Source organism: Rattus norvegicus, chromosome 7 (assembly GCF_021556685.1).
Source record: "Rattus norvegicus strain SHRSP/BbbUtx chromosome 7, alternate assembly SHRSP_T2T, whole genome shotgun sequence".
Taxonomy (NCBI): Eukaryota; Metazoa; Chordata; class Mammalia; order Rodentia; family Muridae; genus Rattus; species Rattus norvegicus.
Window position 1 is genome coordinate 80,363,587 of NC_141540.1, and position 24,416 is coordinate 80,388,002.

Sequence of the window (24,416 nt, forward strand, 5' to 3'; positions counted from 1 at the left end):
TTTCTCTTTTCACCCTGCCAGCATTCTTACACAGCCAGCAAACAGTATCACCATCCATATTACCACACTGGTGATAATGAGCACTCCTCAGCACTGTCTAGTGAATGATTACCACTGTGTTTGCTTAGGTGATCATTTGGGCTATAGAGAAGTAAAGCTTATTAAATAGTCAATTAACCAACTTTTAAGTTGCGCGTGCTTGGAAAGAAACAGATAATTCAGTGGGTTTTTTTTTTAAATAAGAAAACTTTATGCAGATGTAGGATATTTTGTTCTTATATTTTTCCATGCAAGTTAGAAGCTAGAATAAACAGAATATAAAATAGAAACAGAAAATATAAAATATATAACAGAATATAAAGTAAAAACACTTTAAGAATGAAATATCTACCCAGCAGCTGCCAAGACTGCAGTTAACTGGACTTATAGGAACTGAGAAGATGGCTTAGTGGGTGAAACGCTTGCTGTGCATGCATGAGGTGCATGAGGCGCTGACTCTGGATGCTCAGCGCACGTACAAGCTGGGCACAGCAGCCTACACAAGCAGTCCTAGAGCCGATGGGCAGAGGCTTGCCCAGCCAGCCTCTCTCATGAATCCCTCAGCTCTTTGTTCAGTAAGAGACACTGCCTCAAAAAGTAAGAGGGGGAGCAATAGAGAAGACAGCACCACCTCACTGATGTTGACCCCTGGCCTTGCTGCATGGATACATGGACACATGCACTAGTCCTAACAGTTCATCTCTTTGCACATAAAACCTAGGAACAAAACAGTGGGAAGACAGCTGTGCCTTGCCAGGTGATAGTGCTTGGGAGGTTAGCTAATCCCACTTGCATTTTGTTCACTGGTGTCTTTGCCCTGCTGCCCTTTCTACACTCCATAGTTTCTGCTGCTGGCCTTTCTGTAAAATGCACTCACTAAGTCTTCAAGTTTCTCCTCAAGTCTCTGAAATACACATGATAAGATATTTGTCCACATTGGAAAATATTTTATTCACAGTGCTGTTACATGGTCCTGTTCTTACAAATGCTAATTCTGAGACTAAGCCACTTAGCTGCATTCTTTAAACTTATCAATTGATATATTTGAATTAATGTACTCATAAACTTTTTATTGTATGGATGCCTTTGGACAATATTTACAAGTACTTTGTGAGGAAGACATATTACTTTCCTCCAATAATACTAGATTTGACTTTTAATTTTGTTTTAGGGTGCATCTTAACTATAATTTCATTGTAAAATTGATCATTTCCATTGGCAATGTTATATTCCATACCTTAAAACTACAGAGTATGTAAAGTTTGTATTTTCCAAAACCAAAACTTAGAAAAAACAAATTCATATTTAGAAATATGGAAACTTTGCCTGGAATTAAGCACCCTGCAATTAATCATTACAGTTTATTAATACCACAGGAATAGCTAGAAAGCCATAGTCTTTAATTCATGGGTTGAATAAAGGCTCAATGCTTTTGCACTTATGTGAAGAAAATTTACTGTTTGTCCTTGCTTGCTCTTTTCTTATGCCTTTTCTGACTTATTTTATTTTTGTTGCTGCTGATTCTTTTTGTTTATTCTGGAAAAAACCAGAATAGAAAAAAGTGGACATTAAAAATATTGCTGGAAAAATGTAATATTTTTAGTATAATGGCATTATATACATATGTGTTTCCTATATTTTCATATGCATGAATATTTTGCTATGTATTTATGTTTTCTACTAAAATAACTACTCTGTAATATAATTCGGTTTATTTTTACACTCTCAGTGTTTCCTATTATGTACCTAATTGGTTCATCAGCTCACAAAACCAGACTTTCGAAACTGACTGATTTAGCTGCTCCATGTTTCATATCCTGTTGCTATAATAAAAATATCCTAACAAAAGCAGCTCAGGGGTGAAAGGCTGTAGTCCCTTGTAGTGAAGAAGTCAAGGGTAAGGACCCCAACAGCTAGTCAAGACAGAGAAAGGGAGGTAGGAAGGGAGAGAGGGAGGTTGGGTCCATGTGTGTTGTACCTAGCCCATGCTCTCCTTTCTGCATAGTCTAGGACCCAGACACAGACAATGCACAACTTTAATCAGATTCCTTCCACATGACTTATTGTAATCAGGACAGTCCCCACAGAGATACCCCAGACCAAGCTCATCTAGAAAACCCTAATTGACATTGCCTACCAGGGCTTAAATTTGCTTGTCCTCTATTGTAGGGTAAATCCCTATATAATATATCTTCCAACAGAAGGAAGCTACAAATTTCTGCTTCCCATCTCCCAGCAAGCATGTATTTAAGTTAATAAATATTTGTTAATATACACACTTTCCAAAGTATTTTCCATTATTGATGAACTAGACATTAATAGATTTGATCCTTTTATTTCTTTGTTTCCATTGGGTATTTTTTACATTGTTAATTTTATAATAAATATAATCGCAGCTAAAGCTGCATCCCTTGTTGAGTTTTACCTTGGCTTAAATCCTAAAAGTTTAATTTATATGCTTTTATAAAATGTTTAACACATCTTGCCAAATTTCTCTTCAGAAATATATCATTGAGCCAGATACAGTGTCGATATACCTCTAAAATACCAGGTTAAGCCAGTGCTATATCACCAAGACATTGTTGCAAAAGCATGAAACAAACATAGAAACACCAAACAAACTACTAGAAAACAAGTGAAAGCCTCACTGAAGTACACACAGTGGGTGCTAAAATTTATCACATTTCAGACCCTTAAGAACTTATTCTCTGGAGTAATTTCTAGTGTGACAGGACTATTTTCCTAACTACAGTTAGAGCTCTGAAGAGTTCCCAAGTGAAGCATTTGTTTGGTTGGTTTAGTTTAGATGATCCCTAGTGAGGGAAGGACAGGAATCCTACCGCCCACTTCCTCCTCCAGACGTGAGTGGGAGGGAAGTGGTGCTCCTCTGAGCCCTGGTTAGTACAGCATGGAGAGCACACTCATTTCATAACAGTCAACTTACTCCCAACTGTAGACATCCAAAGTTAGGTTAAAGTGAATGCACCTATCTATATATAACTATAGTAACACCACGCTATTTATCTACAGAGTGCTTTAATAGCTAGCTTCCACTATCATTTTTTATTTTGATTATGGCCTCTGTATCCAACTATGTAAATTAATAAGAAGAACCATGAGCTGTAATAGGAAATACTGTGTGTGTCTGACTTGCTTTTGTAGGTAGATTAGGTAGCCCTTCAGTCAGATACACTGCTGACCCCGACCCATGCATCTGCAGTGCTGTTTCCTCTTAACAAAACTTTCACCTTTCTGGGGTTTCTTTTTCTCCTGGGAGCATGCTGCAAAACTCAGATGGTAAACCTGTGTGCTTATTCACCCTGAACCTGTGAGCTATCCAGAAAGAAAGATGTTCATAGATCCAGATAGTCTACTTCAGAAGGCTTCACACAGCTTTACTGAATAATACATTTTGAAGGGCTTTAACCTCTCCATATCCCCAAATATTATAATTTTCATTTATCAGCTTTTTCCTACAAATTACTTAAAATAAGTATTATTGTTTTATAAATGATAAAGCTAAGGCTCATTGTAGAAACAATCGTTCTTCATAATGTGTCTGAGAGGGCACAGCAGTCGGATTCAACTGTGTGACTGCCTCCCACGGAGCTGTACTCTATTTTCTCTTATTTATTAAGAGAACAAATTTTGTTTGTGTAGGGTACTGTAAAAATAAAAACACTGATATTTTTCTCTGCCTCTTTCTCATTAAAATTAATATAAAGGATAAAATAGTTCGATGTAGTTTTAAATTTTCATACTGGCCTTTTCCCTTTTAAATACTTGGCGATATTTTCATCTGTTGGGTTTTTATTCCTTTCTTTTATCATCCATGTGCTGAACATTCCCATTTATTCATTACCAGGACCAAAGTAAAGCACAATCGATGACTCTCCAATACCAAATCAAAATGATGACGCCTACCTAAGTTTCCCAATCCCTGCACGGGCTGCGTCCTTCACACAGCCCCGGATTTACAAGGAGCAACTGGGGAGCATGCGCGCAGACTTTTCATCCCCTCTGCCGCCTACCAGTGCCCAGGAGCTCAGAAACTCCAGAGGCCCGTCTTCAATTTATTCCCTTTGGGCTATTAGCAGAAAAAGCCTTGCCTGCTCCCATGTTTCAGTGGTTCATCAATTGCTTTCTAATTCTGTCTAAACATGTGAGGGAAGTCTTTATTTTTGAAAACTTGAACTAAGACAATAATTCAAAAATTAAGTAAAGAAAAACAACTTTTTAATGATTAAAACTAACGAAAATAGCCCTCTTAGAAAATTTAACCATTATTAAGTAAGCCTTCTTAAAGTACATGTGGCCTTGCTGTAAGGCACACCCTTAAGTAAGCTTGCCCATGGTTTTCATCCATGACCATTGCCCCAAGAGTAGAAATTGTGATCTCCAGGCTGGCCTAGAATTTACAGAGATCATCGTGCCTCCTGGGTGCCAGGACTAAAGGCGGGCACCACCATGCCTGGCGAGTCTGACATTTTGGATAGCAGAGTATGTATTACAGTGGTCTGGATAGTGAATAAGACATATTTGAGATTATACTACTTGAAAAACTTTAAATCCTAAAAATGCATTCCAAAAATGATACAATTTGATTGTTGTGCTCCTGATGCTTCTTCTAAAATACCTCTTCTGTCTTTCCCTTGCCGCTCTCGTCTTCATTTGTAATGGTCCACCGGCTGACAGTGTCTTTACGTCCAAAATGCAAAGCAGACAGATGGGTGTGTCGGGGAAGAGCATGGCCAAAAGCACCAGCATCAGTGGAGACATGTGCTCACTGGAGAAGAATGATGGCAGCCAGTCGGACACTGCAGTGGGCGCCCTGGGCACCAGTGGCAAGAAGCGGCGATCTAGCATTGGGGCCAAAATGGTAGCTATTGTTGGTCTCTCACGGAAAAGTCGCAGTGCCTCCCAACTCAGCCAAACCGGTAGGAATTTTTATGTTACTCTTGACTTAGTATTTGAGTTGTTGTTACAATATGCATTTCTTTTCATGTCATTTTATCACAGTAATGTGTGGATGGTGACATCGTCCAGAGGAAAAGGACGGTTTTAGACTAGTACATCCCTTTGAAATGTAACAATGATGTTTTTTTTTGCAGTGATCAAACAGCCTGCTTCAAAGTGAACTTTGGCTACTGTTGAAAATGTGTGTCTTTGCTCTCCAGGGGAGAAGCCAGGCCACTAACTACTGCTGCTGATGCCTGGGAGGCAGCTTTGATCTGCAGGCTTTTGCTTTCCCCTAGGTTCCTCACCATGGAGCTTGCTTGCCACATTAATTTTCATTCCCAGCAATTTGCAATGGAGATGATACCTCATATTTTGTGTTTATTGCTGACAACCTAACTTTCTTTTCAGTTTGTAAGCAACATTTACCACCAGTACTATCGGTTTCCTCACTAAGTCTTCATTTCCTCGTGAAAACTTCGAGCTCCAGTATTCTTCAGCTGCTGGGACGAAAAAGTTTTTTTTCTGCTGACAGTGAAGATATTCGTGGCTTTGCTACTTTAAAATTCAGTTTCTAATTACATCTGCAAAAATAAATTATATACAACACTCCTACTCAGAAAAGCCACTGTTAGCAATTAAGAAATTTGTGAGTCAAAGCAGTGCCTTTTTTTTCAAATAGATGTTGCTAATTAAACTTTAAAACCCTAGTATCTTGAAAATAATAGCATATCTTCTACTTAAACAAAGGCATGTAATATGGTGTTCTTTTATAGCGAAATAAATTATAGGCAACTGGATTAAATCTAATTTCTGTTTGGATGCTAGGGGTTTTTATAGGCAATCAGAGTGTATATCTACAGCACAAAATAATTTAAGCGTGTATCAACTCATGGACCCGGCTAATCTCGGTTTTGCAAATACTTTTCAAACCATATTGAAATAGTTATTTGATAATATTCTTTAAATTCTGGTTAAATATTTTATATTGATGTAGATTTTGTCACTGTAAATTTTTGTTTGGTGTTTTAAAATGCTATTTCTAATTTTTATATAGAAACAACTTTAATTCAGATGCACAAATTAACTTTCAGTTATTTCAAAAATAGCTAATATTTACACATAATTAAATGCTGTCTTGGCATAACTGATGTTGGGATTTTGATTGACAGATGTTTTTGTACTTTCTAGCAATTAAAACTTTATTGAAAATGTGCAAACATCTGTAAATCTGAAATAGTCTATGTTTTAATAAAATAGTCTGTTTTAAAAAGAATTAGAAATGCACAAAAAAAGAGTGAAAAAAAGCAGATCTCTGGCTATTGAACTGGATGAGGACAGAAGCAAATCAGTCCTTGCACTGCAGAAAATCAGGGCAGCAGTGAGCTGGGCATTCCAAACAGGCCTCGGAAGACCTTATGGATGGAAGTGCTGTGGGTGTTTAACTCAGTGGAAACATTAAGCAGTGCATACACTTTTTGAAATATCACATTCAGGTAATGTGAAATTTTTATTTTTATATGTGTCAGTAAAAAATACTTATTTTTAATTTCAAAGTGAAAAGTAAGACTAAAATTAGATAATATCTGGTATTAACCTATATAATAAATTTCACTTAATGAAATTTTTGGCAAATATTGAGCACTTATATATCAGATGCATCAAGCACAAAGACAAGCAAAACTCAATTAGTCTCTCAAGAGATTTAAAACAGTCAGAGACAAATATTTCATACGTTGCTCCTAGAGCTATGTCGGTGGCAGAACACTCACGTACTGACCACTGTCAACATGAGGAAATAAGAGGGTGGCTCAAAGGGGCTGGGGATTTAGCTCAGTGCTAGAGCGCTTGCCTAGCAAGCGCAAGGCCCTGGGTTCGGTCCCCAGCTCCGGAAAAAAAAAAAAAAAGAGGGTGGCTCAAAGTGTCCTCCAGATTCCTTTATGCACGTATCAGCAGGTATATCACCATGCTCTTGACACACATTGTAGGCATAAGAGAAGTGTGTGGGGAGGGACAAGGAGGAGAGTCTGATTCAGAACAGCATGAATTGGTATCTGTGGGAATCCCCAGTGCAGATACCCCAAACATATTCAACTAAACCCGTCTACTTCTTGACAGAAGTATGAGAGTTACAAAGTTCAGACTGTGCTTCAAACTGAAATAGTGTAAGAAGAGCACTATGGACAGAGCAGTGAGTGGAGGCAGTTCTCTGGAGGATCGAGTGTGAGGGCTGGTTCAGGAAGGAGGGTGCAGAGAGGAGACATGGTTTTGATGAGTAGTCATGGGTTTTATCTCTGCAGATGCTGGGATCTTGGTGAACTTTTAAAATGTTCCCTGCTATGTAGCCTTTTTCTATGTATTAGAGAGCAGAAAATAAGACCTCTTTATCATTGTTTTCATTAATTATTCAGAAGTACTATACTGTAAAAGTTGTAATCATGTTTAAAATTGGCAATTATTCCTAAGCACCAACTTTGTAGTTTTTGCCTAGTAGCAACAGAATTTAGGTCATCTATGTTCAACTACAGAAAAACTAAGAGAATTTATAATATATATATATATGTATATATATACATACATATATGTATATATATATATTACACAAACAAGCGTGTGTGTGTGTGTGTGTGTGTGTGTGTGTGTTGTGTGCACGTGAGTGAGTAAAACAGGTCCTTCTTTTCCTAATAACCAGTTGAGTCCCATCAGTGTTGCCCATGTATTCATGGGTGGGTGACTTTCCATTGGATTGTGGATTACCTAACAGTGGCCACGCTCTCTAAATGTCGCTCTTTCCTCTGAGGTAGGGGTGGGTTAATATATATCAAATGTTTCCTCATTACCGTCTCATCTAGTGGTGTCTTATTGGTACTGCTTGTGCAGAGAATAAAACTCTTTAAAGTTAGCTGGTTGGTGGTGGCTCACACCTACACTCAGGAAGCAGAGACAGGCCGATCTCTGGAGTTTGAGGCCAGCCTGGTCTACAAAGTGAGTTCCAGGACAGCCAGGGCTACACAGAGAAACCCAGTTTGAAAAATAAAAAAAAATTTCATTTTGTTTGTTTTCTTGTCACAAATTGAATCATGGGTGCTAAGATTCTTTCTGCAATTTAGATACATATTTTTATAACATCTGAAAAAGACTTTTTGCAACTAATGTTAACATATTTCAGAATTCATGATGTAGAACATAGGTACCAACATTGGGGAAGAGGTCATTTTTGACTACTACTATAAACAATAGTAAAGGAGGATGGAAAGGATGAGAAATTCAAAATGCTATAATGCAGTTTTTAAGCCACTATATCTTATATACTTTCTTGGTGACAGTGCAAGAAGAAATGAAAGTCAACTTTTACAATTTGCATGTTTTGTACTAAAGAGCACATTCTGTTACTAAGATTTAGACATTTCCTAACATGTTTACTAGTTATTAAAATACATGACTAATCATAGTAATAATTTATTATTTTTTACATCCTTAAGTTTCTAAATCATCACACCATTTTGGACATCAAAAGCTTCACGGAACACAGATCTTACTCGAGTTAGCCTTTTTGATGTGACTCCGTGTCATCTACGTGCTTTGTAATTAGCTCTTCTCATATCAGCAGAGAGAAAACTTCCTTTCAAAGAAAAACTTCCTCAGGGCAAGACTTTTAATATAGGCTTAACTTAATTTAATTGGTTACAAATTTGAGGTATAAATAGCCCAAAGCAACTGTTGATGGGAATATTCAACAGTTGATGAGTAAATGTAAGCCTAAGTAAGTACACTGCAAAGAGTATGTTTCCGATCCAAGAAACTCATACAAAGACATCTCTTAATTTCTTTGGAACCAAATGCTTTAAGGTTTTCTGAATGTCAGGCTCTCAACAGAAATGCAGTTCTAAGGTCAAGGCCATTTGAAATAAAACTCTCATACAGTTTAGTAGACACAGAGCTGCTACACGCCTTTTGTTCTTCTCTTCGTTTGACTCTTGCTTTAGTTGACTACTGTGATGACTTCCACAGACATCTGCTGGGAAATTAACACGTTGTAAACAAATAGTCCAACTGTGAACAGTGCCGAGGAAGGACTGTGTGGATGACTTTCCACCGTGTATGGAAACGGACTGCTAGCTCTTCATCCCCAGGGCGTGGATTCCAGCTGCATCACAGGCTTCATAGAACAAGCAACACTATCACAGATGCAGTCCTCTTGCGCAGTTCTAAGTGAACATCCTTGTAACATTCTACTTCATGATAAATGGGGGTTTCTCATTAAAACTTACTACCTTGTAAATTTTAAAATGATTCAGTGACTAGTTTTATTCTAAGAGAAGTGGGATTTTTAATTGAAACTGTTACTACTTTGGAGTTTTAAAATTATTCAGTGAATATCTATTGAGGTCTAGTACTTAACAAACAATTTAATATGTGCTCACTTGAGTCCTCTTTGTGTGATATGTATGTTCCAGTGGGATAGACATTCTTTAACAAATAAGGTGTAATTCGTCAAAATTCCAAAGCTTGCCCTAAAGAGTTCATTACAGAGGATACTAGCGTAGCCTGTGCCCTATTCTATCATCGAAGTCAAATAACTTTTGGAGTCAATTTGTATGCTTTATATGCTAGAGGGGAAAAGGCAACCAATTGTAGTTTAATCGAGATATGTGTTATAGATTACAACATTGGCAAAGCAGCATCTAGCATGCTTCTCTTTAGCGTTTGAGTTAGGAAGTAAGTGAATGATGTGGTTTGGGTACTTTTATTCCTAAGAGTAACTTTGTTCTTCCTTGTGTTGTCTGATATATGCAAAATTCACTTCTTTTACTGGCAGCTTTATACTTGCTTAGGAAGATCAATCTAGAAAGAGCTCATAAGGAGGTCTGAGCAGGGATGAAGCATCATGGTGATGAGGAAATTGACAGTTCAGTACCAGTGCAGTGTCCTACCAGGCCATACTACAAAGGTCCATGGAAATGCAAAGAGCTCCACAGAGGGCCTCCAGAGGAGAGTCCACAGAGAACAGACAGAGGTGTTTACTGCAACACCTGTCAGCCAAACCCCCCCCAAAAGAAATCTGGTGCTGAAGGTAGGGGGACAGGGGCACAGACCTCCTGTCCCTCGATAGGGAGCTGCCTGATACTGGAAGCGTCTGTCCTGGATCCTCCAGGCTTGGGTGGTTGTTTGGTTGCATTTGTTCTGTTGTTTCTTTCTGTTGTTCCAGCTATAGGGAGAGTGATGCCAGAGTTCCAACTCCTGCAGACCGAGCTCCTTTTCCTTGTCAGTTCAGTTGTGAAATATCTTATTGAAAAACTCTAGACTTACAAAATTCCACTTTAGTGTGGTAAAACAGATTTAACAAAGACTGTGTGTAAGAATTGATCTCAAACATAATATTTATTTGATTTTTTTCATTTGGAAAATTTTCTTCACAAAGATAATGAAATTATATTAAACAAATTAAAGGATCTCTCCTTAAAAACAAAATTCTCAACTTTATAAGCAATGAAAAAGATGCCATTCTTTATAATTAAACACATAGGTACCTATTTTAAGTGTTCAGTCTGGCTTCCTTTCCTAATTACATACTAATATCATGAAAAATAAGAAATGGCTAGACTCGCCTAGCATTTCTCTTCTGGTTATCATATCATGCTGACTCAGGAACAAATGGAAACCTTCCATGATTGGATAGAGCCCTAATGATGTACTAGTATCATGACCACCACCATCAACATCCTCACATTTCCCAGGCCATTGCATATCGTTACTGGTCAAGCTTTAGAGCAAAATGAGTGTGATTAAGTTCTTTCAGACTCTAATCCTATTGAGAGTAGATAGATAGATAGACAGATAGATAGATAGATAGATAGATAGATAGATAGATAGATAGATAGATAGATAGATAGACAGACAGATAGATGTGCATACTGTGTATGTATGTACATATGTACATCCGCAGCTCTAAAGCCTTTGGCATAATGAGGAAACTATACATGAGTATTACATAGGATCTCTTCTTTGTGAATAAAAAGGATATTTAGTGATTGAATGTAAGTTACATAGTTCCCACATAGGTTTCTCAGTGTTTCTGTTCTCTACAGAGATTTTGTACACTTTTGAACTTAAATCTTATTATAAGAGTGATATTTCAGAGACATAAACACATATGAATCTTTCCATAATATCAGAATGTATTGAATACCCACAGATTTACAAGATATAGTGGTTTCATTGGCAAAAGTTTTCTAAATAGTCTGCTTCCCTTGATATCCTTACCTAGGCAAACACAAGTTCTTTTACTCCAATCTTAATTACTAATATTAACCCCCATATCACATGTTATATATAATAAATATATCTATCTATATGAGTATATATGGATACTCGATGGCTTCGAAGACTTTAGAGGCCTCAGTAGAGTTCAAAGATGCCTGGGAAGCAGGAAACCCACAGAAATGCAAAAAGCGTCAGAACGGAGGGATGGAACAGGAGGAGAGGTTTGCTGGAGTAGCAGGTGTAGGGTCAGAGGTGACTTCTGGAAGCAGGACGGGGTAGAGGCTAACGAGGTAAAGGAAGGGAACATGCGAGGCAAAATAATGGGCCAACAGGATAGTCAGTGGCAGTTCACACAACTAAAGTGTCTGAAGGACCTGGGACAGTCAGAAGTTCTCTGCCTCCTGGTCACAGTGCTCTTCACAGTTGTCATTTTGGGGACCAGATGATGAGAGTAGTATCTTCTCCAGGCTGGGCGTCTGGTTCTCCTGTGCAGTTAGGTATACCCATGCGTCTCCACAGTTCCAATTTACCTTGGTAAGTGTGTAGTGTAGCGTGCCTTCTACCTTAGGAAGAGCTGCTTCTCCAGCCTATGCCTTATGGGTGCTGCCACACAAATGGCTTCTTCATTTGTGCCACACAGTCCACTCCCCAAATAATAGTCAAATGCCACCTGTGAAATGGAGTCTCTCAGGACAAGGCACACTATGAAAACTACTATGTAACCTAGAGTAGACCTTAATCTCGTCAGTGAAGGGCAAAGCAACACAGTTTCTAGCAGTGTTCTTCTTTTCCATTAGCCAAACTAATGGAACCAACTCTAAAACTTTCATCTACCTAATCTGATGCTTATGTGACTGACATATGTAGGGAAGCAGTGAGCTCAACAAGTGTATTCAGTATGGGAAACCAGCAGAGGCATGAATATGGTTTACTTCTATGAGTTAATATGTTTCAGTGTGATTTATTCATATTAACAACACATTGTCTCTGCTTCTAAATGAGATAACTACATTTTTAAAACGTGAATTGCTTTTCTTGGTTTAATGAAGCAGATGGTAAGAACACTTTGTGTATCTAAAACTGAAGCAAAACAAAACAAGAAAAGGAAACAGCAAATATGACTTCTCACTATCTCATAGTAACATTAATAATAAAACAAATAAGCTAGTTTATTGTTTAATGACGTCTTAAACTAGGAAGTTTTTTCATTTTAAATTTAATAACTATATTCTATGTAGGGGCTACTTCAAGAGGAAGCACACTGTGGTGCTGGAAGGAAGGTGGCCCCTCTAGGGAATGTCTGGTTCCCGTGTGGTGGAACTGTTTGGGAATGATTACAGGGTGTGCCCTTGCTGGGGGTGCTCCAGCACCATGCCTGCCTGCTGCCATGCCCCCCACCATTCCAGTCATGGATCCTCCTCCTCCTCCTCTTGAACCCTGGACTCCCAATTAATGCTTTCTTTTATAAATTGCCTTGAAGAAAGATAAGGAACCCTAACAATGTCTATACAAGCATGTTTAAAATTAGAAGGGGCTAGAGTCTGGATCTGAGACATTGCATAAGCTTTCATTACTGCTTTAACTGATCACTAAAACAAAAAACAAAAATTAGATATTATATTCATTTTTCTAGTATTCCATAATAGGTTTCTGTGACTTTAAAGGAGAGGAAGAAAAAAACATTTTTTTATAAATTTCTCAAACCCAAATCTTCATTATGTAAGACATATTGCCAAATAAGAAAGCAAAATTATGCTTTTTCTATGCTATATTATCTGTGTATATTTTTTTGTTTTAAAACCAGTAATTTATTGTGTTTAAGGTCATTGAAGTATTTAATAAATTAATGTGACACTGGGTTTTTTAGCCAATCTAAGGTCTATTTTTGGCTATTGGTATTTTCAAAGGCATGAGAGGGAAAATGCCAGCATGTTAACCAAGTGACAGGAGCAAGGGTGAAGCTAAGCAATGGCAAGGTGTGGCATTGCCACAGTCCTCCCACTCAAGTGCTTACCTGGGGACATAGGCAGTGTGCAAAATAGAGCAGTGTTTCCTGATGATTGTCTTAGACACATCTGCTCTCTGGATAACACCAGGTGTTAAATGAAAAAGTGGAGTTTCATGGACAGATAGTGAGGAATGGGGGGAGATCAAGCCATGCTAAAATATTGAGAGAAAAAGTTATTATTTCCAAATTTGCATTCAGCATATGACTTCTTAGTGATATATACCTTGGCTTTAGTATCCCTTAGACTATCGGGGGAAGCACCTGAGCCTCCTTGGGTTAACCTTATCTAAAGGATTCACCGTCTTCAGGGTTGCTGTAGGCTGGCAATAAAGCCTTCAATATATGGGCTTGTGGAGTCAATTAGGCTAAAATCCAAACCAATCCCCAGTTTTCAATTATGGCATGTGCCTTTAAGAAAAGACAGAGTGAAGGAAAATAGGCAGGAGGCCTTCATGATGACTGGCACAGCATTATAGGAAGTTGTTTTTTCGTCATAGGATATGAGAGAATTAGACCTCACAGTGCGGGTGCCATGGCAACTGATGCAGTGACGATAAGGAGGACCTCAGTCTTGGCTGCCAAGCAAGATTTCTGCTGTGGTTCTATATCACACATCCTAAGCATAGTCAGACTTCTGGGTCCATTAAAGGTTCTGTCTTTAAAGCAAACTCAAGGTGGCAGCTGAGGCAATGGGTGGGGCAAATGTGTAGAACTAACAGGGAAAACAGCTGTATTACTGTAATACCCACAAACAGTTTTTCTTTTAAAGTCAGTTTTATTTAAGGGAATGTTATCATTATAGTATTAAAACCATAGGGAAAATGACATATCTCAGATACTTCTATATAAATAAAGCCTTTTTTCTTTATTTATTTTAATTATGCATATGTCCATCCAAATGGCTTTGTTTGTAAAAAGAGACTAAAAGAGGCTGCACAATCCTCTGGACCTGGAGTCACAGAAGGTTGTGCTCTACCTAAAGGGATCCTGGAACCAAACTTGAATTCTCGCAAGAGCAGCATATAGTTGTGTTCACTGCGCCATCTCTCCAGTGCCTCACTGAAAACAATATACCTAATTAAAGCTGAAAATAATGATCAAATCTCTAATATGTAAGCAACATTTGTCTAATGTAATTCTGCATTCCTACATTTGGAATCATTTTTCTAGGGGAATATTTATTTGCTTACATATCATTTTATTTCTCCTTAAAAGCTAATGATGTCTTTTTATGCCACATAAAGGACCTACCTCAAGGCAAATGTTGGTATAATAAATGAGGGTGACAGATTAATCTTGAATAGATGTTAACTGACGGACTTTTGCTTACATGTTTGGTTTTTTTTTCTCCTCCTGCAAATACATATTTTTCTATTTATGGAATGTTGTACTTGAAAGCTATCATTTTTTATCCTGAGAAAAAAAGATATTTAATACATCCTTATTATAGAAATTTTAAGTCCCACAATCCACTATTAATATTTGAGATGTTTCAAAGCTATTTACATGATTTTGTTTGTCTGTTTTTGTCAGTAGAGAAATACTTATACTAGGGTCGAGAGATCACATACATACATGGAGCATGCACACAGAAAGAAAGACCCTCCACAAATCAGAGGCAAGACTCAGGAAGCTGAAGCCCTATCATTCACTTGGTTTTATATGCAAATAAATTTTTGTACTATTCTGCATAATGTTACAACAATAATTATTTTCTTATCACAAACATCTGGCTCTAAAAATCGTCATATGTATATGCACTGTAATTTTCAGAGCATAGTAATTCTTTTAATTATATATATCAATATATTATATGAATAATATATTATCTGTATTAACATCTTTTAGAAACAATATTGAGATATAATTTATATAACACATAATTCCTTAAAACTTACAAAACCCAAAAGTTTTTAATATGTTCAGATCATGTGCAACATCTCCACAATTTGAGATTATTGTCATCACATCAAAAAGTACCCCCAAGCCCTGAAGCTGTCTATCCATCTCCCACTCAGTCCTCCTTCTCCACCCTTCAGCAGCTGCCAACCTAGTCAGCATATGTTTGCATTTCTCTGTGCTGGGCTTCCATACAGATGCTCGTCTTTTGTGACTGTCTTCTTTCATTTAGAATAATTTTTCTTAAGGTTTACGCATGTTATCTTATGCTTTCACATTTTGTGTGATTGTGGCCTTTTTATGTGTCTGTTGATCTATTGGTGAACGTTTGGGCTGTTTCCATCATTAAACTAGCATGAATAATGCTGGTGTAAAAGTCTGTGCACAAGTGCCTGTGTGCATATCTGTGCAAACATGGGTGGGTTGCAGGATGACATGATAACACTATATTCAGTCATCTGGGGAAATGCTAATGCAATTCTGAACCATTTATCAGAGTGCAAGAAAATATGCATTTATCTTTTGAGACTGAGACCTATTAACTTTTGCTTTATAAATTTGTGATATAATTCAATAAACTTCGCATTCCATTTTGATAGTTTCATTAATTTTTAAATATTTTTATCATGAACGATTTTTAGAGTGAAGTAGTAAATATAACTAAGTTCTGTAGACACATATGTCTTCTAAAGCTGAGCTAGAGTTGAAAATGAAAGCAGTGTGGCCACAGTAAAATTTTCCCGTAATGCTGAATGGAAGCCTTAGATCATCTGTACTCCAAAACCAATGGCTGACAGTATGCAGTCAGCGTCATCAATTATAGCCATCTAATTAGAAGAGGCTGTGCTGTGAGATACACAGCGAGTGGTCACTCACAGCCACCCTAAGTAATGGAAAGTGCAATTGTGTGATTTTTCCTTTTTGTAAATATGTATGTATGTATGTTTTCCTATATAGCACATATATTTCTATATAGGTAGTCACAAAAAGTGTCATAAGTATCATAATACTCAAAGGACCACTTTGTTTTCTTGGTGGCATGATAGCTGGGCAAAAGTTAGCCTGTACATGCCAAATTGGGTCATATACTTTTAAAATACAAAGATTCTAGGTGCTATGGAAACTACTAGGTTTCTCTTCCCAACTCCATATTTAATCTGAGTAGCTTGGTACCAGGCTACCTTTAAAGCTATTCAGGAAGACGTTTCTCATTTGAGCTCTTTTTTCTCTTTTCTGATATCTAAAAATAATGTTTTTATTGACTGACATAAAAGATATTTTATGCTTGGTTGATTTTAAATATTCTTTCTGGATTAAATACTTTGACTGATCAGAGATCTAAGTCTCTGATTTCACTTTATCATCAAGGCTTAGAACTCTCTCCAAATAGATCAAAGAAATTTTCAATCCTTATCAGCAGTTGCCGTTGAGGGTTTTTTTTTCTTTTTAGAAGTTTTTATTTTAGTTAATCCTAAAAGGTAAGAGGAAGACATATCCCTAAATAATAAAACGAATGTGATATACTCCCTATAAATTCTTAGTAAATCAAATACTGGGGCTTAGAAATAGTAAATACTAAGGCAATTTCAACTAATTTTCTCACTTTGAAAGCACTGTGTTTGGGAAGTTTTTCAATGTGTATGTCTATTGTGTCATAGTAAGAAGTCAGTTGTCTTAAAAGTGCATTCATATTATCATAAGGAGTTATATTTTGTTTGTCATACAAAAGAAACCATAGGAAAGTTGTGCTCTGTGTAATGCTTTGTTGTTTTACTGATAATACATGGGGCACGCCAATATTACTAACTGACACATGCTCAGACCAGGAGGTTATAAAATAATGTCAGTATTAACCCTGGATTGTAGAAAGTATAACTGCTTTGATTATGTCTTATGCATACGAATAGATGAAAATATGTTCAGAATTACAGCTACATTTTCATTTCACACCAGAAACCTAATTTTAATTCAATAATCCCAAAGGAATAAAGCATGAAATTTTATTTAAGCCATTAATTAATTGCATTTTGTAGTAATAAAAAATGATTCGTTAAAGTGCTGTGTTTTTCATTTCTGGTAGCGATAGGTTATGCATGAATTTTTAACTACCCCAGATCGCTGTAACCTTTCAAAGCCATCAAAGAATAAGGAGCTATTTCACATGCCCAAGTTGAATAACACAAGGTGAAAAACACCAAGTAATACATGGGTGTTTTTTTGACCCAAAAAAGACAGAAGGCTTTCTAGTTTGTCTGGGCTGATGGTGCACCAAATTCCAGACAGAAGGCACTAATGCCCATTGTAAACGTTATGCATTAGGCTTCAAATATATTAACAAAAATTAAAGAGATTCATCATTAAAATTCTAAGAAAACAATAAACTTCTAAAACAGTGGTTCTCAACCTGTGGGTGGTGACTGCTTTGGGGTTTGAATAATCCTTTCATAGTCACCTAAGTTGTCACCTAAGACCATCAGAAAACACAGGTATTTCATTATAACAGCAAATTTATAGTTATGAGATAGCAACAAGAACAATTTTATGCCTGGGGGTCACTACAATATAAGGAACTTATGAAAGGGTCACGGAGGCATTAGAAAGACAGACAACAACCACTTGTCTAAAGGCTCAACAGAAAGCCATTGTTTTCTCTCTTGCTAAATACTCTGAGTGTGATATTTCTAGCATTCTTTACTGACAGGAGTCTGACTTCCAGCACTGCCAATATAGGGAGGCGTACAGCATAAGCTGCTCAAGATTCGTAACTGCCTTTGTCTGACAGGGTTGACAATTGCATTGCCCTGACCACAGCCCTGTGGCTTTTGTGGTAATGCTGTTACTAGTCAAAGACACTTATTCCTTAAACCTCATAAACCTTAGACTGCTGACTTGCTGTCCAGAAAGAATTCCCAAAGACTGGACTCCAGCAATAATTCCAGCAATCTTCTAGACTTTCAGAGTGAGATTAAAATACTCTTCAGGGGAAATATTCCTTAACAGGAAAAAAACAAGAAAAGAGCCTACTTTCCCAAGCATATTTAAGGAAAAGAAAGTATGAGAAGAAATGACGATGGCAGACTAAGAAATATAATAAGTCTCAGGTTATATGACCTTTGCAGACATTCTCATGATTCTAGTTCTTGTCCTTTCCTCCATAGTTTTCCTGGGATAGGAAATTGAAAACTATTGTGACTACAGCCATTACAGGATCCAGTAGATGTAAAGGATCTCCACAGTTCTTGGGGAGAATTCTATTGATTGATTGATTGGTTGGTTGGTTGGTTGGTTGCAAAGGTTATTGAGCAAGTGGGTACATAAGACTCCCATTCCACATGAGCCCTTCTAACCTACAGGAAGGCAAGGGTCAGTTGCATTTTCCCAAAGGGAAGGGTATGTGTGAATAGATGTAAGTTCCACAGGAAGGGTATAAGTGCATTCAAACATAACAGTATCATAGGAAAACACCATGACAGGATTAGGGGGAAAGCCTGTGAGTACAGGTGTGGGTGGATTCTACATTATCCCCTATTGTTTGTGCATAGTCCTCATGAGTGACTCCTATGCCAAATAAATTTCTTTTTGGGAGCCCAAGAGTAGATGGGTTTTTCTGATGTTCATGTTGATTCCATGTACCAGATGAAGCTAGAAGTCATTCTTTAAACCATTGGCAACATATACTATAATTCTAGATACAATAATATCAGCTTTGGAAAGCACTATATCAGAGCAATAAATTCCCCTTTTTGTCTTCATATGACTATAGTTTCCACTACCACAACTTTCTAAAGAGTACTTAATTATTCCAAAATCCATGTTATTGCATTTGGACTGATCAGATTAATCCAACCAAAGTATCCCCTATTCACATGACTAAATATTTATGCACCACCTTCTGTCCAGATAGTAGTCCTACAGGATAAAGACAATATTTACCATGGCACAGCAATATCATACTGGCTCCTATTATGGGTGTTCCTTTTCTGCCCTGTACAGAATGCATTGGATTCTGCTTAAACCAACTGAGAGTTAACATGCAATACATTCAGTAAATGCAACAGTATCATTGGGGGTGGGGGTCAGTACTATAGTGTCATTTTCCCAAAGTCTCAACTTGAGTTAGAGTCGTGCTGTTTCCCCTTGTCATCAGCTCATGATTCCTCTTGATGGGCTTGTCATCTATCTTTAGATGCTTGGTTTCTAGGATGCTGTCCTGGTCAGGTATATCAAAGTGGGAGCCATCTGGAACTTTGTTCATTTTCTGCAAACATATAAGTATAACTTTGCCCTGATATAGACATTAGGTCTTTTCCAATGACTGGGTCTTAGCTCTTTCCATTTATCCTGTGTTGGTGCCCAGGCAATTCCACCTGCCTATTCTCAGAGACTCTGCAACTGCTTACAACATCACTTGCTACTGCAACTAGGTACACCAGATTTGTGCTGCAGAGAAAAGGACCACCAGTCACCCCAGCGCTCGCTCGCAAGTGAACTCTCTCTCTCCCTCTCTCTCTCTCTCCCTCTCTCTCTCTCTCTCTCTCTCTCTCTGTCTCTCTCTTCTCCCTTCCCCTCCCCATCCCCCTCCCCCATCTCCCTCCCTCTCCTTCTTCCCCTTCTCTCTCTCTGCACCTCCACTTTGCCCCCTTTCTCTGCCCTCATGTCTCTCACTCTGCTCCCTGTCTGTCTGTCTACAGAGTTAAGGCAACAAAATGTAAGCATAATATGCAGAGATGTAAATGGTTGTGGCCCCCTATCCCTTTTGTATTTTTCAAAACTTGGCCAGTTTTATTATAGTTTTACCCTGTGTATAGTAAGGGATTTTAGTAACATGGTTAATATTAGAATTTCCTAAAATAGAATAACGCCTTTACTATAAAAAATCAATGCCTTTAATAGAGGATAGGCTTGTGTGAGACCCCATTTATTATCTCTCTTGCCAATGTCTGATCATTTATCAGACCAAGGGCAAGTATAAAATTTTTTAAAAATAAACAAAATCCATTTAATTAATATGCTCATTAACTTTAAAAATTTTAAATCTAAGGTAGGCTTCATTAATTTAACATTTGAGATCTTTAAAGTTTAGGACAATTTTAATTTTGATCACAAAGAAGACTACTGTTACGGAACAAGATAGTACCTGAGAACTAATTATAAAAATTTGAGGGAGAAAACATTAAGTTTTCCATATAAGTGTGAAAGTCTATATTCAGCTGATGTTCTAAATGGAAGAAAAGCGTTAACAATCAACCAGAGCATAACAGTTTCATGGAGGAAAATCTACTAGAAGGCTCTCATTCATCATTTTCAACTTGCGGGATGCAACCTCTTTAGGGGTCAAACAACCCTTTCACAGGGTCACATGTCCGATATCCTGCAGGTCAGATATTTACATTAAGAGTTATAACTGAGGCAAAATTACAGTATGAAGTTGCAACAAAATAATTTTATGATTGGGGTATTACAACATGAAGAACTGTTTTAAAGGTTTGCAGCATTAGGAAGGTTGAGAACCACAGATCTAATTTTTATTACATTTAATAGACTGATATAAGAGACTCTCAGATTATACCAAAGAATTTTAGTTAAAAAATTTCAAATAATTCAATCTCTATTATACTCTTTGGCTTAGCCCTTCAAGCTTTGGCCTGAAGGGAATTTGTGAAATATGCAATTACATTTGCACTTCTTACACAGCATATTCCCCAGAGATATTAAAGAAAGACTTTTATTTCAAATTTACTCCCAGTTATTTTTTTTAAACCCATCTGAAGTCTGTTTACATTGTTATCTTAAATGATTATGCAGGAACCGGATGTAGATCTCTCCTGAGAGACACAGCCAGAATATAGCAAATACATAGGCGAATGCCATCATTAAACCACTGAACTAAGAACGGGACCCCCGTTGAAGGAATCTTAGAAAGGACTGGAAGAGCTTGAAGGGCTTGAGACCCCATATGAACAACAATGCCAACCAACCAGAGCTTCCAGGGACTAAGCCACTACCCAAAGACTATACATGGACTGACCCTGGGCTCCAACCTCTTAGGTAGCAATGAATAGCCTAGTAAGAGCACCAGTGGAAGGGGAAGCCCTTGGTCCTGCCAAGACTGAACCCCCAGTGAACGTGATTGTTGAGGGGAGGGCAGTAATGGGGGAAGGATGGGGAGGGGAACACCCATAGCGAAGGGGAGGGAGAAGAGTTAGGGGGATGTTGGCCTGGAAACCGGGAAAGGGAATAACAATCGAAATGTAAATAAGAAATACCCAAGTTAATAAAGATGAAAAAAATGATTATGTTGTACAAAATATAAATTCTAAAAACAAAGTTTTATTGATAAAAAACAAGATATACTTTTTATTTTGCTAGTGTATAATAGGGTAGATGTGTAATTTGACCAAACAACAATGTTTTTAGGTATGTTTAATTTAATCAAACTTTACTCTCCATTACTTTAAGCTTATCTTTGACAGCATCACAGAAAGCTAACACATGTCCTTGTAAAGAATTTGATCATTTATAAGGTGACTAACTGTTAACTTGAAGGTCTTAATTATCTTTAATTAAGCTTCTATAAGATTAAGATTTTATAGTTTTATCCCTGTTAAGTTTGAGCCATAAATTTTAATTGATGATCTCTTAGCATCAATATAAAATTTTAAACCATAAATATGGTAGGAGCGTTAGCAATTTCAAAGATACTATTACCTAATAGCCAATTAAGCAGTCTCTATCCCGATATTTGGTCATTTTGAATTTGTTAATAGTGGACAAGTAAATGAGCTGATGAACATGGCACTATAGCAGTACCTTGTTAAGTTATCCAAAGTTCTGGAAAAAGACATGAATTCTCCAGAAGAGCAACTGTCTTAAAATTCATTCTCAGAATTAGCCTGGTGAAAATTTGTACTAGAATTCATATGACCCATTCCTAACATAGTTTACTTAACAATCATTTAATCTTAAGCAACAGCTATTCATCATCGCTTAAAAATGGAGCTGTGTTCTGACAAAGATGTCATTAGGACATCTCATCACTGTGAGAGCATTGGAGAGTTCTCCTACCTTGATGATACAGAACAGTCACCCCACCTGCCTGCTTGACAAAACCAGAAGTCCTGATAAGCATGGATGGAGCTGATGCTGCTATAACACAGCGTGTGTGTGTGTGTGTGTGTGTGTGTGTGTGTGTGTGTGTGTGTGTGTGAGTGTGTGAGTGTGTGTGTGTGTGAGTGTGTGTGTGTGTGAGTGTGTGTGTGTGTGTGTGTCTGGGTATAGGTAGGAGTAAACTATAAAATATGTGTTATATATTTATTTATGTTTATACTTATATACGATATATATGTGTGCTGAAGAAGTTTAAAAGTGCAGCATGATAGGGAAAAGATCAGTAATGGTCATATTTATCATCTCCATCTTTTCTACTGAATGTTTGTGTGCTACACTTTGTATGTCTGACAGCATGGTGGATTTATCTGCACCCAACATGAATAACGTGGTAGGCTATGAAATTGCCTTAGCTTTGGGCCACCATGTGTGTAACATGTTTCCGGAAAGATTTGTTCTGCATGTTCATGCTTTGTGAAATAAAGGCAGTGCACCTGTGAACCATGCTCATTGTAAGCTCAGAAGTGGAGCTGAGCCAGCAGTGCAAGGCTTCTGTCATAAGGCAGAATAAAGCTGTTTGGGAGGAGAGTTGTTGGCATTTAATAGCATTTGACCATAGGTCACCTTTTCCTTGTGACAGGAGAAGAATGGAAAGTGTGAATCTTTGTTTTTCTCTATCTTATATTACTAACTCATGCAGAAGTAGTTCAGCCTGTGCCAGAGATGTTTCACTGGGAACAAAATTGCTATTCCATTTGTTCTATGTGAATGAAATGTAGGAATGTAGCTTTTAAGCTGAAAAGATCTTTTGGAAATTGTGTCAAGAGCTTAAGTTCAGCTTCTTCTTTCTTTTAGCCCGAGTAGACTCAATGCTGCCTTCATTCACTCCTTCAGCGAATATTCCGGGGGTAACGTCTTTGTGTATGTACTGTACCACCTAGATAGACTTTGAGTAAGACACATGTGCCCAACATCTTGTGGCCGATGAGCTGATTAAGTGCTGTGAGTGTGTACCCGTACTAGAGGAGACCATCCCTTCTGGGGAGGAAGAAATCAGCAGAGGCAGCCCACATATCTCTCTGTGTAATTCTGAGCTCCAGATAACCTCCACTCTTAGACAGAGAACACTGAGAGCCATCTGCTCACTATCTCCCTGTGAACTTGGGAGAGAATTCTTTCCTATACCTACATGCCCAGAAACAAACAAATCACAGCTTCTTCACCAGGGGGCTGCTCTTGCCTCCCTTCTAACAAGGCATGGGTCTCTGGACTATAGCATTCCCGCCGTACTGACGTCTGCTTCCGTACTGTTGGTACCACTATTATTATGTCATAGTGCTTCGGTCTATGTTTATATAAATTAATTACTCCTTACCGTTTGCTTAGTTGTTGTTGTTGTTGCTGTTGTTAGCATTTATGCTTTTATCCTTTAGTTTTCAAGCATTTCTAAAATGTTTTATCTGAATTGAAATATTACAAAAATATTCACCCTATCAGCCATCACTCTAGTACAGATAGTTCAGAATTAAATTGAATGTGATCAGAAATGCAGCTGAGATGGACCCCCTGCAGCCTCCTTGGTCATACATAGCCTGAAATGGGTTTTCAAAGAAGACTTTGATAAGCCAGGCTTCTGCAGGGTCAAAGAAAGTGGGAGAGAGTCGGGACTAGAGAAAATGTCAACCACCAGTTCTGTCATGTTTCTGAAGGCTGAAAGAATGCAATACCTTTGAGTTCCAGGAAAAGGTGGGGTTTACCTCTAGTTACAATAGACAGAAGGCTTTGGACAAGAAGGTGAATCCCACACGGACGAGTGGGTCCAAAGGAATGCAGATCAGAGATGAGCAGAGCAATGTACTGGGTGCGTGGGGAAGGTCTAGTAGCATCAGCGTGTGCCTGAGAGCAGGGGCAGGAGATAGAGGGGGAACTGAACCAGGTGGGGAACCCTAAACTCCAGGTGCGGTACATTAAACTTCCTCATGCCAACCCAGTAACAGTTCGCTGTCTCCCTGAGGAAGATGTGTGGTTTTATAATAGTTTAGAGTATTTTAAAGTGTGTGGGTAGGAGTATATGTGCATTTGAGTGGGTACCTGTAAAGGCCAGAGGCCTCAGATCTCTAAGAAACTGGAGTCACAGGAATCA

At 37.8% G+C, this 24,416-nt stretch overlaps 1 protein-coding gene across 50 annotated transcripts in view; it reads left to right on the forward strand.

Moving 5' to 3' along the window:
• Rims2 (regulating synaptic membrane exocytosis 2) overlaps positions 1–24,416 on the forward strand; it is a 520,587-nt gene that overhangs the window by 440,359 nt on the left and 55,812 nt on the right. For 46 of the 50 annotated variants that reach the window (XM_087555408.1, XM_087555415.1, XM_087555422.1 and 43 more), the window contains 1 exon segment: positions 4,735–4,976. The exons of the other annotated variants lie outside the window; for them this stretch is intronic. In XM_087555408.1, the coding sequence (XP_087411534.1) occupies positions 4,735–4,976 (242 nt within the window). 50 annotated transcript variants of the gene reach the window in all.